General features: G+C 43.9%; 1 protein-coding gene across 5 annotated transcripts in view; it reads left to right on the top strand.

Moving 5' to 3' along the window:
* Positions 1 to 19,947, top strand: part of ABLIM3 (actin binding LIM protein family member 3) — a 252,165-nt gene that overhangs the window by 168,301 nt on the left and 63,917 nt on the right. For all 5 annotated transcript variants that reach the window (XM_069764137.1, XM_069764136.1, XM_069764140.1 and 2 more), the window contains exon 3: positions 14,147 to 14,330. In XM_069764137.1, coding sequence (XP_069620238.1) covers positions 14,147 to 14,330 — 184 coding nt within the window. The remainder of the gene's footprint in view (positions 1 to 14,146; positions 14,331 to 19,947) is intronic.

Consider the following 19,947-nt stretch of genomic DNA (forward strand, 5'->3'; position numbering starts at 1 on the left):
ACCTAAAGGAGACTTAGATAAATATGTCCCAGTGTACCCAAATCTAGGAAACTGTAACAATTTAGAGAAGTATTTTCCATTTTGCATGCCAGAAATAAAATATTAAGGCATAGGCTGATGCCGAAAGTGCGCAACTGGGCTGTCGCAATTCTAGCGGGATAGGTCAGGTACATAATGGGTATATAGTACTCTTGTTATTCTATGATCACAAATGTCTTTGTCTTTGGATTCACATGCTATTACCAATACACTACTGGTCCATGACCTTGCTGTATACATGTCATTATAAATGTATCATTTCACCTTCAGTACATGATGTTATTGGTTGATTGGGGCAATTATATATCAAATATTATATGCATATTTCATGATTATTAATGCTATGCAGTAGTCTCATCAACCATTGAACCTACTTGTACTGCAGTTATATTTATCTCGTCCTATCCTGCTATAATATGTCGTCATTTCTGTGGACCTACAGAGTTCTTTTCTTCCCGCAGTTTTTTTTTAATGTGATTAAGTAATTATTATAGAATTTTTATCTTATGATTTGTTTTTATAACTGTGGATTTAGGACCATGCCTTTGATGCTGTTTTGACTATGGCTTACCAATTACTTGTTGTCCCTAATTATGTACCTCCTTTATTGATTAAATACCGTATATCTTCTACTTTCCTCCAACCCAGTGAGGTTCTTCTTTCCTTGTGGATTTTTTCAATAATTCAAATTGTATTAGGGAAAAATTTTTAGGCAAAATGCCAGCGATCCCACTTTTAGTTATGCTCCCCCCCCCCTTTTGAAGTTTAATTCATGGGACAACTGCAAGAAAGGTTACTTCTATTTTGAAAGGCATACAATGAACTTCATAAATATCCATGAATTACGCTGTCATTATTATAATGATGGCGAAATAAAAGCTTTATCATTTTATCTATGACAATAGGAACGGCAACATCATAATGATTTCTCCATTGAAGGAATCAAATTACGAGTGAGATTGATTAAATTACACTTAGAGTGGAATTGATCGAGAACAAAAACCTAATGATTCTGCTTGTTGTGGAGCCAGGTTTCATTACTTCTTTGGTATAGGAGGCATATGATATAATAATGAAGTATATCCAGAATATAGTAAAGAATTGCTAAAACTAAGGACCTGTATATCTTAGTTTGCTAATTTTGTGGCCTCACGGAGGTGGCCTTTGATATGTAATATCTGATAGACATCACTGGGCATTCTTGGCTTTATGGGCTTTTATTTATTTTGAAGCATATTTTCTCATAACCCTAGTAGATCCCCACTACAGCCTAGTTATTATTTAGAATTCTGCTGTAGAATGTAGTCCATTGTAGCATTTGGTTATACCATACAGTGCATATAAAACATTTCAGTCCATTAGTTCCATATAGTGCCAATATAGTGCTGCCTTACATTGCTAATATATGTGGCGGATCGGCTCACTCCACTGCTCACAGAAGTAGACACAGGAACGTTTCTCGTTTAAATCTTCTGAAGGCTTATTAAAGAGCACAGCATAAACCAATGCAAAGTCCAACAAAATACACATGGCCTTTCTGACATAACGGGAAAACAAAAGATAACATATAGCACACTCCGCCTGATGGCGGGTATTTGCCACAAACATAGGAAAAACAAATGTCCAACTTTCCTTATTCTTCACACAGGGCTCTGGAGTTCACATCTCCAGGCACACTCCACACTAAATGACTCAGAAGGCTGACTGTCCTGGGATGGAGATACTGTGATCAGCCTCTCTCCCACTCTTCACTGTTGACAAAAAACCTAGCCTTTAAAATGGACAAATAACCCCTTTCAGCACTTAGTGTGTTGGATCATTTTCTCTAGGCTCATGTCACTGAAGCTAACAACCTCAGTGATACATATCTCCCATCCAGTACTTTATCAGTCATTCTATCACAGATTCCCCTCCTCTCTCTGCTCAAAGCCGGAGGGTTTGGCACCTATAGCCACTAAAGAGTGAAGTCTGGACAGGGAATCTGCGTTTCCATATAGTTTCCTAGGCCTATGCTTCACATGAAAGCTAAAGTCCTGGAGCTGTAGAAACCATCTATTCACCCAGTCATTCTTCACCTTCCTGCCTCTCCATTTCAGGAGCATATAATCTGACATTAGCCTGAACTTCCAGCCTGACAGGTAGTACCTTAGGGCAGAGGTCCCCAACCTTTTTTGCACCAGGGACCGGCTTTAAGCAAGACCAGTTTTCCATGGCCCGGTGGGGTGGGGGTGGGGCAGGGGCGGGGCTCTGGTCATATGGGGGTGGAGTTATGGAGGGGTGGAGCTTAGTGCATACTTATCATATAATTATGACATTTATAATGAGAATGTGATTCTCACACACACACACATTCTCACACACACAATCACACACACACATTCACACACACATTCTCACACACACATTCACACACCCCTCTCACCTCTCCTCGCACTCTCCCACAGCATCTCATTGCCTTCCTCTGACACAGCCAGCCGCTGAATGATGACGTCATCCAGCGGCGCGTCTGTGTGAGAGGAAGCAGGAAGACAGATCGCTGGGCAGTGGAGCTGCAGGGATTTCTCCCTGCCCGTCACAGCCACCCTGCAGGGGCTCCCCTCCACCTCTGCACTTGTTGGGAGCCGGCGCTCTGCAGCTTCTCTGTGCCGGCTGTCAGCTTGACAGTCGGCACAGAGAACAGCTGACTCCCTGACCGGGGGCGGCAGAATGCAGCCGCCGGGGGAGACACTGCGGACCGCCGAATGAGGCGGCCCGACTGCGCCCCCCTGCCGGCTGCGCCCCGGCTGCGCCCCCCTAGATACGCCACTGGGCGTGTCAGTGAGGAGAGCCTGCCGCCCCACCCCGTCAGGAACACACCATGCTGCGCAGGAGGGCTGTGTCACTAAGACCCGCCTGACGCCCCGCCCCGTCCTGCATAATGTTCTCTGCCGGGAGCTGCGAGCTGTCACAGAGCGTGCTCTGACCAGGCGCAGGGCCACGAAGCTAGCTGTCAGCGGCGCCGCGGACCGGCTGAAAAACCCCAACGGCCCGGTCCTGGTCCGCGGACCGGCGGTTGGGGACCTCTGCCTTAGGGTGTCAATTGCCCATTTGAAGGCCAAGCTTTCTTTCTCTACAGTGGCATACTTCTAATCACAGGAGGATTACTCAGGTATAGGACTGGATGTTCTTTCCTATTTATTTCCTGGAACAACACAGCTCCCAAGCCAACCTCGGAGGTGTCCATCTGAATGACTAACTCCTTACTGAAGTCAGATGTGACCAAGACCGGCTGTATGCATAGGGCAAGCCTCAACTCCTGGAACGCCTTCTCTGCTTCAAAAGACCACTTGTCCATCAATGTCTTCATGCCTTTAAGAAGGTCAGTTAGGTGTGCGGCTATCATGGCATAAAGTGGAGTAGTCCTTGGTGTCCCCTTGAGTACAGTGGATGCCCATATGTTTTCCGTGAATCAAGTCGGTGGGGAACTGTGACCCTTAACAGAGTCACCAAACTTCCTGAGTCCAAGAGTACTCAGTTTATTATCAAAGGACATGCCTGTGGCCCCTCACCGAACTTATAGTCCACACTGCAGGCTGGATAGGCATTCTACGAACAGCGTTTCCCTATACTGCAGTCCATAGGCTCGGTGAACATAGGACAACGGGTGGCTATGTGCCGGACCTGGACACCTCCAACACATTAAAGGGAATCTTTCACCCCAAAAATCGTATATGAGCTAAGGCCACCGGCATCTGGGGCTTATCTACAGCATTCTATAATTACAGAATGCTGAGAGGATGTGGAAACCACAAGAGAGACGACCAACAAGGGTAGTTATAATTGAAGTAAAAAACTCTTTATTAAATACACATCTATAAAACACTAGATTGTGGCCCGATTCTAACGCATCGGGTATTCTAGAATATGCATGTCCCCGTAGTATATGGACAATGATGATTCCAGAATTCGCGGCAGACTGTGCCCGTCACTGATTGGTTGAGGCAACCTTTATGACATCATCGTCGCCATGGCAACCATTATGACATCTACGTCGATACTGTGCCCGTCGCGGATTGGTCGAGGCCGCCAGGCTCTACGTCCTTTATGACATCATCGTCGCTGTGCCCGTTGCTGATTGGTCGAGGCCTGGCGGCCTCGACCAATCAGAGACACGGGATGTCTACGGCCTTTATGACATCATCGTCACTGTACCGGTCACTGATTGGTCGAGGCCTGGCGGCCTCGACCAATCAGAGAGGCGGGATTTCCAGGACAGACAGACAGACAGAAAGACAGACAGACAGACAGAAAGACAGACAGACGGAAAAACCCTTAGACAATTATATATATAGATAGTAGGACATAAATAGAACACAGATGGGGAAATGGAATAGGTCACAATAGAGGTACTCCCCTATAAAGAACAGAACGTGTGGGCTAGGCCCTGGCTCCCTATTTGTAAAAGATATTTGTAGTGGGAGAGGACACCAAAATGACGGAATGGCTAGAATTTGTGTGAAACACACTACATATACCTGATCACTGCACCCTGGAAACAGTGGGTCTAGAATATATATAAGTCTCTATTATGCCCATATACTAACAGTGAATACCTATATAAAGTAGGGCCCAGAGAACTAAAGATAGCTGAGACGTCCCAGGTGCCCACTAGAACCGGGCACGTGAAATATAGGGTAAACCAGGTAAGTCACCAACAAAGGCCATATCCGAACGCGCTAAACCTAACACCAGGAACACAACCAGGAAGGTGCCAATGCACCCATGTGAAACATAATCAATACGGTAAAGCGATCACTATTACCTGGTCCTGGGCGGTAAGCAGGTGTACACCAGATGCGTAGCCGGCACGTCTACCCGACGCTCCTTCGTCAGAATGCTGTAGATAAGCCCCTGATGCCGGTGGCCTTATCTCATATACGATTTTTAGGGTGACGAATTCCCTTTTAAGTCCTTACCAGGCTCCCCCCAGTTGTGACTCTACTACCCCTTTTTTGAGACTTAGATTCCTTCTGGGTACTCCAGTATGTGGATGTGACAAGGCTTGGTTTCTTTAAGGATTATTTGACCAACTAGTACCTTTCCACCAGGCCATCCAGGTCGTCCATATTCTGGGTGTCTTCCTGGGCAATTCAGGTCTGCACCGGCCTGTGAAGGAAGTGGATAAACCTGTCCAGAACAACACGCTTGACCATCTGGGCAGGGGTAGAGGACTCCAGCTGCAACCATTTCTTTACCATGTGTAGCAGGTCAAACATTTGGGAGTGAGGTGGGTTTGTCACTGCAAAACGCCCAGTGGTGGACCCTTTGTGCCCTGACAGACATAGTCACTCCTTATTTCAGTTTTTAGCTTGGCATACTCTTGTGTGTCCTGTAAGGTCAGGTCATAATAAGCCTTTGGGGTCTCACCAGATAGATAGGGGGCCAGCATCTCCACCCACTGCTCCAGCGGCAGCTTCTCCTGCTCTGTTACCCTTTAAAACACCGTGAAAAATACCTCAACATCATCACCTGGGGTCATCTTTTGCATCGGTCGTCTTTCCGTCTTCTGGACATATGAGCCATGACCTGGACTTGGGGGAGGAGCGACTTCTCTTCTGCAGACTTCCCCTGCCAGGAGTTCAATCTGCCATTGCTGAAGCTGTATCTGCTGCATCAGAAGCTAAGTTGTCTCCTGCTGTGCTTGCTACTTCTTTTGGAGCTGCTGCTCATGCTGCTGGTTTAGGAACAGGTGCCTGATAAGCTTATCCATTTTGTCTTACCACTGTTTCATCTCTATAGCTGCCTTCACCCAGGACATGCAGTTTGTCCACAGCCCTCACACTTGCTTCCTAGGGATTATGCCCGCATTCTCCACCAATTGTGGCGGATCGGTTCACTCAGCTGCTCACAGAAACGTTTCTTGTTTGAATCTTCTGCTGGTTTATTAAAAAGTACTGCATAAACGAGTGCAACATTCATCAAAATAAACATGGCCTTTCTGGCATAACGGCAATGCAAAAGATAACTTATAGCACAGTCAACGTTGTCGCGAGTATTCTCCCGCTCAGGAACAAGCATAGGAAAAAAAGAAAGTATTCATACCCCTTTACATTTTTCACTGTTTCATTGCAGCCATTTGGGAAATTCAAAAAAGTTCATTTTTTCTCATTGATGTACACTCTGCACCCCATCTTGCCTGAAAAAAAAACAGAAATGTAGTTATTTTTTGCAAATTTATTAAAAAAGAAAAACTGAAATATCACATGGTCATAAGTATTCAGACCGTTAGCTCAGTATTGAGTAGAAGCACCCTTTTGACCTAGAACAGCCATGAGTCTTTTTGGGAATGATGCAACAAGTTTTTCACACCTGGATTTGGGGATCCTCTGCCATTCATCCTTGCAGATCCTCTCCAGTTCCGTCAGGTTGGATGGTGAACATTGATTGACAGCCATTTTCATGTCTCTCCAGTGATGCTGCTCAATTGGTTTTTGGCCAGAAATTTATCTTCCAGCAGGACAATGACCCCAAACATACTTCAAGAAGCACCCAGACATGGATGGAAACAATACGTTGGAGAGTTCTGAAGTGGCCAACAATGAGCCCGGATCTAAATTCCAGTGAACGCCTTTGGAGAGATCTTGAAATTGATGCTGGGAGAAGGCACCCTTCAAACAAAGTATGAGAGACCTGGAGCAGTTTGCAAAAGAACAGTGCTCCAAAATTTCAGTTGAGAAGTCTAAAAAGCCTGTTGGTGTATATAGAAAGTGATTGATTGCAGTTATTTATTCCAAAGGGTCGGCAACCAAATATTAAGTTTAGGGTGCTAACAATTTTGTCCAGCCCATTTTGGGGGGGTTGTGTGAAATTATGTCCAATTTGTCTTTTTTTCTGTTTTTTTTTTTGTGTTTTTCCAATACACACAAAGGAAATAAACGTGTGTAACAACACGTGCAGTTCCAATAATTTTTGGGGTGAAAAACTTCATTTTCTTGAACAATTTCAAAGACGCCACAACTTTTGTCTATGACTGTATACATACAGTACAGTGGCATGTACAAGTCTGGGCACCCCTGGTCAAGTTTGCTGCTATTGTGAACAGTTGCCACTATATATATAGATATATATATATATATATATATAGATATATATATATATATCTATATATATATATATGTATATATATATTTATATATATATATATATATATACAGTTAGGGCCAGAAATATTTGGACAGTGACACAATTTTCGCGAGTTGGGCTCTGCATGCCACCACATTGGATTTGAAATGAAACCTCTACAACAGAATTCAAGTGCAGATTGTAACGTTTAATTTGAAGGGTTGAACAAAAATATCTGATAGAAAATGTAGGAATTGTACACATTTCTTTACAAACACTCCACATTTTAGGAGGTCAAAAGTAATTGGACAAATAAACATAACCCAAACAAAATATTTTTATTTTCAATATTTTGTTGCAAATCCTTTGTAGGCAATCACTGCCTTAAGTCTGGAACCCATGGACATCACCAAACGCTGGGTTTCCTCCTTCTTAATGCTTTGCCAGGCCTTTACAGCCGCAGCCTTCAGGTCTTGCTTGTTTGTGGGTCTTTCCGTCTTAAGTCTGGATTTGAGCAAGTGAAATGCATGCTCAATTGGGTTTAGATCTGGAGATTGACTTGGCCATTGCAGAATGTTCCACTTTTTGGCACTCATGAACTCCTGGGTAGCTTTGGCTGTATGCTTGGGGTCATTGTCCATCTGTACTATGAAGCGCCGTCCAATCAACTTTGCAGCATTTGGCTGAATCTGGGCTGAAAGTATATCCCGGTACACTTCAGAATTCATCCGGCTACTCTTGTCTGCTCTTATGTCATCAATAAACACAAGTGACCCAGTGCCATTGAAAGCCATGCATGCCCATGCCATCACGTTGCCTCCACCATGTTTTACAGAGGATGTGGTGTGCCTTGGATCATGTGCCGTTCCCTTTCTTCTCCAAACTTTTTTCTTCCCATCATTCTGGTACAGGTTGATCTTTGTCTCATCTGTCCATAGAATACTTTTCCAGAACTGAGCTGGCTTCTTGAGGTGTTTTTCTGCAAATTTAACTCTGGCCTGTCTATTTTTGGTATTGATGAATGGTTTGCATCTAGATGTGAACCCTTTGTATTTACTGTCATGGAGTCTTCTCTTTACTGTTGACTTAGAGACAGATACACCTACTTCACTGAGAGTGTTCTGGACTTCAGTTGATGTTGTGAACGGGTTCTTCTTCACCAAATTAAGTATGCGGCGATCATCCACCACTGTTGTCATCCGTGGACGCCCAGGCCTTTTTGAGTTCCCAAGCTCACCAGTCAATTCCTTTTTTCTCAGAATGTACCCAACTGTTGATTTTGCTACTCCAAGCATGTCTGCTATCTCTCTGATGGATTTTTTCTTTTTTTTCAGCCTCAGGATGTTCTGCTTCACCTCAATTGAGAGTTCCTTTGACCGCATGTTGTCTGCTCACAGCAACAGCTTCCAAATGCAAAACCACACACCTGGAATCCACCCCTGACCTTTTAACTACTTCATTGATTACAGGTTAACGAGGGAGACGCCTTCAGAGATAATTGCAGCCCTTAGAGTCCATTGTCCAATTACTTTTGGTCCCTTGAAAAAGAGGACGCTATGCATTACAGAGCTATGATTCCTAAACCCTTTCTCCGATTTGGATGTGGAAACTATCATATTGCAGCTGGGAGTGTGCACTTTCAGCCCATATTATATATATAATTGTATTTCTGAACATGTTTTTGTAAACAGCTAAAATAACAAAACTTGTGTCACTGTCCAAATATTTCTGGCCCTAACTGTATATATATACACATATTATGAGGGGTTGCCACGTTTAGCTGCTTCCTCAGGTAGATACAGAAACACTTTGTTGGTGAAGCACTTGCTGGTTTATTCGGTACAAGGACGATGGGACTTGACCAGCCACTTCTTGATTCCTCTATCACCCCGAAGTCCAGCAATCTCTTCACCTCCATGGAGATAATTTCCCGACGTGCTTCAGGGATTCTGTAGGGTTTGAGGTTTACCCTTACATGCGGCTCTGTTAGGACCTGTGTGCGCCCTGGCAACTCCGAGAACTTGTCGCGGTTCTGCTGCAGCAGTTCTTGACACTGTTGCTTTTGGGCCGGAGTTAGCATCTCAGCAATCATGACTTCCTCAACCTTAGCTTAGGGATGTTCCTCCAGGCAAGGAGTTTCCAGTGGTTCTCGGTCCTGCCATGATTTAAGCAAGTTCACATGGTATACCTGGTGCAGCTTCCTGCAACCGGCTGGTGTACCTTGTAATTTACGTCCCTGAGCTTTTCCACCACCTCGTACGAGCCTTGCCACTTGGCCAGGAACTTGATCTCCACTATGGGGACAAGTACTAGCACGCAATCCCCAGGCTGGAATTGCCTTAGCCTTGCTGATCAGTTGTATACCCTTGCTTGGACCTCCTGTGCCTGGAGAAGATGTTCCTTTACGATGGGCATTACGTGAGCCATCCTCTCCTGCAGCTGGGCAACATGCTCAATGACACTCTGCTGCGGCGTGACCTTGGCCTCCCAGGTTTCTTTGGCGTTGTCCAGGAACCCTCGTGGATGTCAGCCGTACAGGAGCTTGAACGGTGAGAAACCAATAGAGGCTTGAGGGACTTCTCTGATGGAAAAGAGCAGGAATAGGAGCAGATAGTCCCAGTCTCGATCGTCCTTCTCAATGACCCTCTTGAGCAAGGCTTTCACTGTCTTACTGAAGCGCTCCACCAGGCCATCGGTCTGAGGATGGTAGACGGAGGTCCGCAACTGGGTAATCTAGAGGACTCGACAACTCCCGCGTTACTTTGCTCATAAAAGGGGTTCCCTGGTCCGTCAAAATCTCCTAAGGTAAACTGGTCCTGGCAAAATATGGACAAGCTCCCAGGCGATGCTCTTAGCCGAAGAGTTCCACAGTAGCACCACTTGTGTGTACCGAGTTGCGTAGTCCATGATCACTAGGATGTATTGATGGTCATGTGCAGATTTAACTAGGGGACCTGCCAGGTCCATGGCAATCCTCTCAAAGGGGATTTCTATTACAGGCAATGCGACTGAGGGGCTTCAGAAGTGAGAAGCAGGAGCAGTTATCTAACAGGTGGGGCAGGATCTACAATAATTTAGGATCTGTCGGTAACACCCTGGCCAATAGAACCTCTGTAACACTCTCCTGAGTTTTCTCTAACCCTAGATGTCCCCCCAAAACATGCGAATGGGCCGTGCCTAACACTCTCCGCCGGTAGGGTCCTGGAACTAACAGCTGCTCTACTATCTCTCCCCCCTAAATTTGATCACCCGATACAAAAACTCACCTTTGACCGCAAAATGAGGAAACCTGGTGTCAGCCCCCGTTCTTGAGAAATCCAATTACATACAGTGACATTATCAAAAGCTTCCTTTCTCGTAAGGTCTCGAAGTTGAGCAGTCCAAAAGTTCTCTTTGTGCACGTCTAAGTCAGGGAAGCTGGGCTCCTCTGTCACCATCTCATCTTCCTCTCCTGCAAAGACACATAAGGGAAACTCCCCCATCTTTAATTTTGTCGGAGCCTCCTTCAGAGGGGCTTGGATTTTGACCGGGACACTCTGTACAGCCCCCTTTTCCCACAAGTTCCAAAATAGAGAAAATTCCCCCCCAGGATGACAAGATGGATTAAGTCCTTTACTACCCCAACCTCATGGGCTCTATCACCACAGTCTTTTCCCATGGTTACACGGGCTACAGGGTAGTCCTTGGCATCTATGTGTATGCAGTGGACAAGCACAAACTTATTAGGGATTAACTGGTGGGGTAGTGAAGCAATGATTAGTGTCACCAAACTTCCAGAGTCCAACAGTCCTAGAACCATTACCCCATTGACGGATACGGCACATGACTGGACCCTCGCCGGGTGGACAATCGACACTGCAGGCCGGGTAGGCATAGTAGGGGCAGCAGTGGCCTAAACTACAGTCCATAGGCTCAGGGGGCACATGACACCAGGCAACAGGGATGGGACATCCCCCAGTTGTGGGTCTAGCCACCCTCCATGTTGAGCCTGGTTTCCCAAGGGATTTCTCCACAACCTGTTATGTCTTAACCAGGTTGATCAAGTCATCTGCATCCTGAGGGTCGCCCTGGGCAACCCAGGTCTGTATTTGCCTGGGGAGGGAGTGGACAAACCTGTCTATCACCACACGCTCAACCATTTGGGATAGAGTGGAAGTCTCTGGCTGCTGCCACTTTTGAACCAGGTGCAACAGATCAAACATCTGGGACACAGGACTTGTGATGGCACTCATATTTTCATTTCTGAATAATCATTCTTCCTAATGTTCCATAACAATCTGAATTGGGCTTCAGAGAGAATAACTTTATGCCAGTCCTGTTCAGTCTGTAACATCCTTGCCGGCATCGTTGCATGGCTTCCCATCCCACACCAGGCAAATACACCAACTTGCTCACCATTCCTTGCCATGCAAAGAGTTATGTCATCTGCATGCTGTAAACCAGGTGCTCTCTGCTTGCTGTGTGCATACTTCCTGGCTGTATGCTTAGGATGGCTGCGCCTGCTCTTCCTGATTCTTAAATAGACAGTGTGCACATTCCTAATGTGTCCCAGCCTATTGCACCTGGTACTTAAGGCATCTCCACCAACGGGAAGATGCCTGAGCAATATTCTCTCTTAGTCTGTGTTCAAATTCTGAGTTGCCAGGTCCTGTCCTGTTTCTACAGTTGTTTAGTTGTTTCCGTCACCCTGGGGGCTGTATACCCAGGCCTAGATCCTGTATCTTGAACCTTGATCCTTGTATCTTGAGAGTACCTCTGTCTGAACTAAATCCTATTCCTGAACCTGTTTGTATCATAGTCTAGATCTTTCCCTACTCTGCTGTGTCTATCATTGTTCCTACTCCTTAAAACTCACCTTTTCTGAACTAGCACCTATCTCTATTCTGTTGTCTCTGCACAACGTTAGTGCCCTTGGAGTACACTTGTTACTTCATTGTAAGTACTTGTGTGAATCTGGTCCTGTCTGATTCTGCTCCGCACCTGCGGCTCTGCTCCTGCTCCACATCTGCGGCTCTGCTCCCACTCTGCATCTGTGGCTCTGCTCCCGCTCCGCATCTGTGGCCATGCTTCCGTTCCGCATCTGCGGCTATGCTCCCGTTCCGCATCTGCAGTTCCTTGTTTGTCCAGTGTGAGCTGGGTCCTATCAGTTCCCGTATTCGTCTCATACCTGCCTTTGCTCCAGACCTTCTTGAAACTGTCCCCAGTCTGAACTGGGCCTTACCCGTCCGTCTTCCAGTTGTTCTTGCCTTTGTCCCTTTCCTTCCCGAAACTGTTGCTGTTTGTCTAGTCTGAACTGGGTCCAACCTGTCCCCATATCCCACTCATACCTGCCTGTGTCTCAGTCCTTCCCGAAGCCCAAGCTCTGCACTGGTTTTTTAACCAATCCCATAACTGAATCCTCTTTAGTAGATGATAGTGGCACTTACTGGACTTTTATGAGTGCCCTAAATCCTTCTTCAGAGCAATTGAACCTCTCTCTTCTCTTTGAGGCTCATGATAATTGAATAAATCTTTGATTTACGGGCAATCTTACAAGCAGTAATGCCTTTGTGTGTTAAGCTCTTTTGATTCAGAGTAATGATGTTATACATGTTTCATTGGAGGTAACCATGGTCAACAAACAAAAGAAGTCAATGATTTAAATCATCAGCCCCTTTTTAAAGCACCCAGTCTTCTCTTATAAATCAGTCAGCATGACGGTGTGATATCAGCTACCTTGTCCTCACTAATGCTTTCTGTGGAGCAAACGAGAAGATCACTGAAATAATGTAAGCAGGTTATTTTGTGGCAGATCTGAAATTCAGTCGAAATGGTGCTTTTATAATTAAGTTAATTTTCTTGGCAAGAAGTGATTGATTTTTTTGCAATTTATCTGATCACTTTTGATAACAATCTAGAATTACGGTAATGCAAATTACCACTATAAATACTGAAGCAGCAAATTTTGTAAAAAAAACAAAATTTGTGTCAGTAATTATCAAAACGTTTGGTAATGACTATATACGGTATACCATGATTTTGTATCTCTTTATATATAGCAAAGACCAGAACCAAAAAAAACCCCAAAGAATTAAAAATATTTTTGAACAAATGTACTGAGAACAGTCATAAGTACAGTAAGGGAGTGCACTGTTCATTTGTAACTAAAAAAAATAGATTTACCTATTTATGTAGTTTCTGTTGTCCTCTTTTTCCCTCTTGGGAGCTAAAACAGAACATTTGCACTTAAGGCTACGTTCACATTTGCGGTGCGTCGGGCGCAACCGCGGCGATGCATGCGCCATGCGCCCCTATATTTAACATGGGGGGGCGCATGGACATGCGTTGTGTTGCGTTTTGTGACGCATGCGTTTTTTGGGCACAAGCGTCAGGGCGCAGAGGACGCTGCTTGTTGCATTTTTTTTGCGCTATAAAAAAGAACGCATGCGTCACAAAATGCAGCGCTTTGCATGCGTTTTTGCTTGCGTTGTGCGTTGCGTCGCCGACGCAGCACACAACAACGCAAATGTGAGCATAGCCTAAGATGCATACAGGTGACAAGCAAACTTGCAGGTGGCATTAAAATCCCTTTCTCATTAATATCCTGGGCTTTACGTAGACAAAATATCATAATGCTCCATGAGCAAATTATTATTATCATTCAGTATGGCGTGGCTCAGATTTTTAGCTGTAATTGTAAAATGACATTAGTCTTCTATATTCACAGTTTCCACTGGAATGCTTGTATTGCATTAGTCTAGCCAGCGCAGTCAATCTATCATGCATATTTCATGCATGTTAAAGACCCAGATAAATCTTTCCTGGAAGTGAATTACGATTGGGGCACAACATGCGCGATTACTGCTCTTATCGATTGGTTACAGTCTCCAAAGAAGATTCATTTTCTTTTTTTTTGTAAATGAAATTTGCTAATCGCAGTGGAACTTAGTTCAATGAATATATTTCCCAGATCTGCATACAGTCTTTGTTAAGTATTCTAAGCTCGGTATTTTTTTTTTCATTACAGTGTGTGGCTGCGATCTGGCCCAGTCTGGTTTCTTCTTTAAAAATGGGGAGTATATCTGCACACGCGATTACCAGCAACTCTATGGGACCCGGTGTGACAGCTGCAGAGATTTCATTACAGGAGAAGTCATTTCAGCGCTTGGACGAACATACCATCCAAAATGTTTTGTATGCAGTATGTGCAGGTAAATAGAATACATTATGACATACTCTACCCCAGTGTTCCCCAACTCCGGTCCTCAAGAGCCACCAACAGGTCATGTCTTCTGGATTTCCTCAGTATTGCACAGGTGATAATTGCATCACCTGGACAGGCAAGCATTCAATAACCTGTGCAATACTAAGGAAATCCTCAAAACATGACCTGTTGGTGGCTCTCGAGGACCGGAGTTGGGGAACACTGATCTACACACTTAAAAAAGTGCATTGTCCACATAGGGAACAACGTGGATGAGAGCAGTGCCGTTGCAGTTGAAATGCCACTTACCACTATAGCACAAAAACATGAACAAAGATATTTATTACACAGAAAAAAACCCTAGTATAAATCGTAGTCTGAATGTGAGGTTACTGACTTTACTAGAAATTAAATGAGGGAATATGTACAAAATATTATTATTACATGCAGTCGTAGGCCTCATGCACATGGGCATATTACAGGAATAAGGCTCTCACAGACCTCTACTGTATTTCCATATGCCATTTTGTTTAGAGACATAACATGTTTTTCGAGCTATGTACCATGCAGTGGAAACACACAAATAAGTCCAAAATAGGAATAAAGAGACAAATCGGATTTTGATAAAAGGAAGCTTGGTGAGATCCTGGCCATGATGCCTAAGCCACGGTATCTGGCCAAACTATCTGCCCAATGTTTAGAGCCACCTCAGTCACTTTCTGCAGTTCTATATCCTAACTGTAACAAAGACAAGAGTGGCAGTAGTAACACAGGAGAGGAGTGACTGTAATGAGTGATCATGTCTTTATGATAACTCGCTATTAATCTGGCACACATAGCTAATGACCTACAGTGGACATCAGTAGAAGAAGTCCATTTTGTAAGATCAGTGTGTGGGATTCTTAATGACTTGATTTCCAAGTTCTAATTTCAGGTTACATATGGTATCTCCACCTCTGAGCTTACCTGGTTGAAACTTGTGATGTCACAGAAACAAATTTAGACTTAGTTAAGTTAAAGGCGACCTTTCACTTGTTTTTTATTTATTTATTTAAACTGAGTATGTCCTCATATTGTTGCTACTCCACTGATTTGGGAACAAATTCTAAACATGCTAATTTTCCTTTCAGCCAATTTGGCATATATCACAGAACTTCTCTGAGAGCATGGCCGTGTTTTAATTAGTTAGCATCAGAGGACAAAAAGTAAAAACTCACAGGGAAGTTCTGTGGTATAATAAGCCCAGTTGTTTGATGGAAAAATTTGAATCTTTATTATCGGCGAACATAATTATACAATTGACGGGCACAGAAAAAAAAAAGAAAAACTGTTCCTGAAAATAAGATTGAGCAACACCAAATGAAAAAAAGTGCTCTATTTAAATTAAAACATCAGCAGAAGGTCCTCTTTGAAGCAGGGGTCACACTTGCAACTGCAATGCGAGAAAATGGCGTGAGTCTCTCGCCTCAATACCCGGCACTCAGGACCGGAGTATGCAGCTGCATGTATTTCTATGCAGCCCCACACCCCAGTCCCGAGTGCTGGCAGCAGTGCCGGGTATTGAGGCGAGAGAATCACGCCATTTTCTCGCATTGCAGTTGCACATGTGACCCCAGCCTAATGAGGTATTTTCAAATTGTGCCTTTAGCAGTACATAGCTAAGCAGTCTCCTTACTTCCTTGGGGTATGTGCACACCTTGCGGATTTTGCTGCTGATCCGCAACTGTTTTCCATGAGTTTACAGTACCATGTAAACCTATGGAAAACAAAATCCCCAGTGCACATGCTGCAGAAAAAAATGCGCGGAAACGTAGCGTTGTTTATTCCGCAGCATGTCAATTCTTTGTGCGGATTCTGCAGCGGTTTACACCTGCTCCATAATAGGAATCCGCAGGTGTAAAACCGCATGTGAAATCCGCTCAAAAACCGCAAAAAAAGCGTGGTAAATCCGCTGTAATTCCGCAGGTAATCCGCAGTGCGGTTTACCTGTGGATTTACCAACATCAGTCCAGAAAAATCTGCAGGACTTTCCGCAACATGTGCATGTAGCCTTGTTGTGGGAGGGTGGGACACACTCCTCCCTGAGTGATTGTTACAGTCAGTAGACTCTCCTACATCTGTGACACATTAACGGTCTGTCATTGTCCTGAAATCTACACTATTATCACTTTACTTACATATAAAGATAACAGTGCCTTTGAATAAACACAGGCTCAGGAAGTTAGAGCTGTATTTAGGAGATCTGCTCAAGAAACTGCTGATGGTGTAGGTCAGGGGTGAATGATTTTACAAGACTGATAACAGCAGCTCAGTCAGGAGTTAACAGGGAGTGGGAGGTGAGTAGCTTAAGGTACCGTCACATTAAGCGACGCTGCAGCGATATAGACAACGAGCCGCAGCGTCGCTGTTTAGGTCGCTAGGAGACGTCAAACACCGGCAACAGCAGGACGATGCAGGAGCGATCCAGTGACGTACTTATCGTTCTTGCTGGTTGTTGCTCCATGAAAAACCATTGCAGGCATCGTTGCTTTTGCTGTCAAACATGACGAATCACGCCGACCTGACGACCAAATACAGTTCCGGACTTTCAGCGACGACCAGCGATGTCACAGCGGGATCCTGATCGCTGCTGCGTGTCAAACACAACGAGATCGCTATCCAGGACGCTGCAACGTCACGGATCGTTGTCGTTCTCGTTGGAAAGTTGTTCAGTGTGAAGGTACCTTAACTGATGTCTAGAAATCAATGGACTGGAGAGAGCTGGCTGGTATCTTGGGAGTTAACTCCTCAGCCTTGAATGAAAGTATTGCGCATTCACTGGTGATTGATCACCTTGGCAACAAGCTGTACACTTATATACGATAAAATCTCTAATAGCAGAATAATGATTGTAGATAGAAATGCAAGTCAATTGAAAACGTGTATATTTTCATGCTGTCTAATTATACTAATTTAATAGAATGAGAATACCCCTTTAGTCACATTTTTAAATTACTTTTTATATTCTATTCATGTTGTCTGTTAGTTGAAATACACTTATTTACAAGTAGACCTGCTCATTAGTTACATTGAATCCTACGCAGACAACACGCATCAGCTACTCACATCTCTCCTGACGCCAAGCAGTTACTTATAGTCCATGTAGACCAGCTGATCTCAGCAAGCTAACAAGTGCTAACACAGGCCAACAAGTGCTGTTGAGATTAAAACGATTGTCAAATTGCAGCATCATCTCGGCAGCATATTCCGTGTTTACAAGGGGCGTTGGCCAATTTTCTTTGCCAACATAAACAATCCGATCGTCAATAAATGAGCATTTTGCTCATTCTTCAGGTATTCACTGGCTTGATAATTGAGAACAAGCGTTCTTTTGAAGAGTTGAAATCACGACTGTACCACTACTACATGTGGGATATTGAAGTGAATAGGATCTGTTATCAGTACCTCAGATCTGTGTTCTGCATACTGTACATTTTCAGTTCTTCGCTCGTGTCTGAGGTTTGATGAGCGGTATCTTAACACCCTATGCAAATGTTCCCCCTAGGAGTAGGGTGCTGAATTTTTTCCAAATATCTTGCTGTTAAATAACTTGTAAAATAAGTGACATAGCCCAAAATCTGTCAGATATTATAACTGGCCATGGCACAAGATTATGATGTCTGTCACTTGCAGGATACAGAGCTTTCTTGAGCTCTTTTTGGCACTTACTGCATGTAGAACTGGCAGCTGCCTCCAAATTCATGCCACCTCCTAGATAGCGATTTGAAGATGAGCTCAGAAGCTATAGATTTCTTGCACCCTATCAATATACATATAAGTATAGTAGTAAGCCGATGCACATACTATCACCCTACTCACTGCTGTCCAAGGGCCATTAATGTCTTGGTTGGAGAAGTGGCGTGGTGAGAAGAGAAGACAAATACAAGCATCCTAGTCGTCATCGCCACCCCGGTGCATACAGGCATGTAATATATTGTAATTTGTAGCTCAGCAGTTCACAAAGTGGTTTTCACATGACTTGGGAGCAGCGAGTTCTGAAAGACAGAATTGGGTGAGGCTGGGAATGCAGCTGCGTTCTGTCTATTTTAGGCGTCTCTGTGGAACAGCTGTGCATACATTCAGCCCTCATAAAAGAAATCAAACCCCCGATAACATCCATGGAACACCGTTCAGCTGTCAAGACCCCCTGGGTTGTCCTAGATACTCCGGAGAACCTGTACGAAAACATCAAAGCTTTCCGTAACCCCCTACAAGCCTCTTGCAAAACCTGGATGTTTAACTGTAAGGAGATGAAGGAAAACAGGAGTTCTTGTCAGAATTTTTTTTGGGGGGTAGAAATTTACATTAGTTTTCAATTACAGAAGTAAAGTTGTAAGTTCACAGAAAGGTTTGGCATGGCTCCTGATTTCTTACTCATAAGTGAGACCTATGAAGTAGTTTTTGTTATTCAGAGACTTCTACTATCCTCGTATAACAAGTAGACAGATTTTGCAGACAGACTCGCTCCACAGAGACGGTCAGAATCTGAATGGTATCCAACAGTATGTTGTGTTAAGAAGACTGTTCAAACAAAGCACATACACTCTGTGTACCCTTGGCGTGGCCAAGCATTTTCCACCAGGGTTGTCAAGCATCTAGAAATTTCAGGACAGTACATAAAAATTGGTCACTTTTTTACCCTGTCCTTAAAATTTAAGGCGACCATGATTTTTTTTAAACTGAAGAAATTTATAGAGGATATTATGACAGTAATTATCATCATTTTACAGTTTATAGTGAACGCAACTGATTTTTCATATCGGAATTATGGGCTGTAGGCTTGTATCATTTCTAATCATAATGATTTATTATGGTTTTCGAATGTGTGCGTAAAAAGTTTCGTCTGTCTGTGATTTTTAGATAAGTTGTCCAGAAAAAATAAAAAGGCAAGTTGGCAACCCTACTCCCCACCAACTTGCATGCCATGTATCATTGCCCTCATCTTCCTTGATTGACAGCTCTGACATTAGAAGAGGAAGATAGATGGAAACCAAGTAGATAGGAGATGCATTAAAGCCCTAAATACCAGTACTTATTTTTTTAGGCAATAATACATGTAGCAAGTTATTTTGTTCATCTCAAAATAACTTGCTGCATTTATTATTTCCTAAAAAAAAATATGTGTCCAGTTTTGGGCACCGGTGCTCAGGAAGGATATAATGGAACTAGAGAGAGTACAAAGGAGGGCAACAAAATTAATAAAGGGGATGGGAGAACTACAATACCCAGATAGATTAGCGAAATTAGGATTATTTAGTCTAGAAAAAAGACGACTGAGGGGCGATCTAATAACCATGTATAAGTATATAAGGGGACAATACAAATATCTCGCTGAGGATCTGTTTATACCAAGGAAGGTGACGGGCACAAGGGGGCATTCTTTGCGTCTGGAGGAGAGAAGGTTTTTCCACCAACATAGAAGAGGATTCTTTACTGTTAGGGCAGTGAGAATCTGGAATTGCTTGCCTGAGGAGGTGGTGATGGCGAACTCAGTCGAGGGGTTCAAGAGAGGCCTGGATGTCTTCCTGGAGCAGAACAATATTGTATCATACAATTATTAGGTTCTGTAGAAGGACGTAGATCTG

The sequence above is a fragment of the Ranitomeya imitator genome, chromosome 4 (assembly GCF_032444005.1).
Source record: "Ranitomeya imitator isolate aRanImi1 chromosome 4, aRanImi1.pri, whole genome shotgun sequence".
In the NCBI taxonomy this organism is placed as follows: domain Eukaryota; kingdom Metazoa; phylum Chordata; class Amphibia; order Anura; family Dendrobatidae; genus Ranitomeya; species Ranitomeya imitator.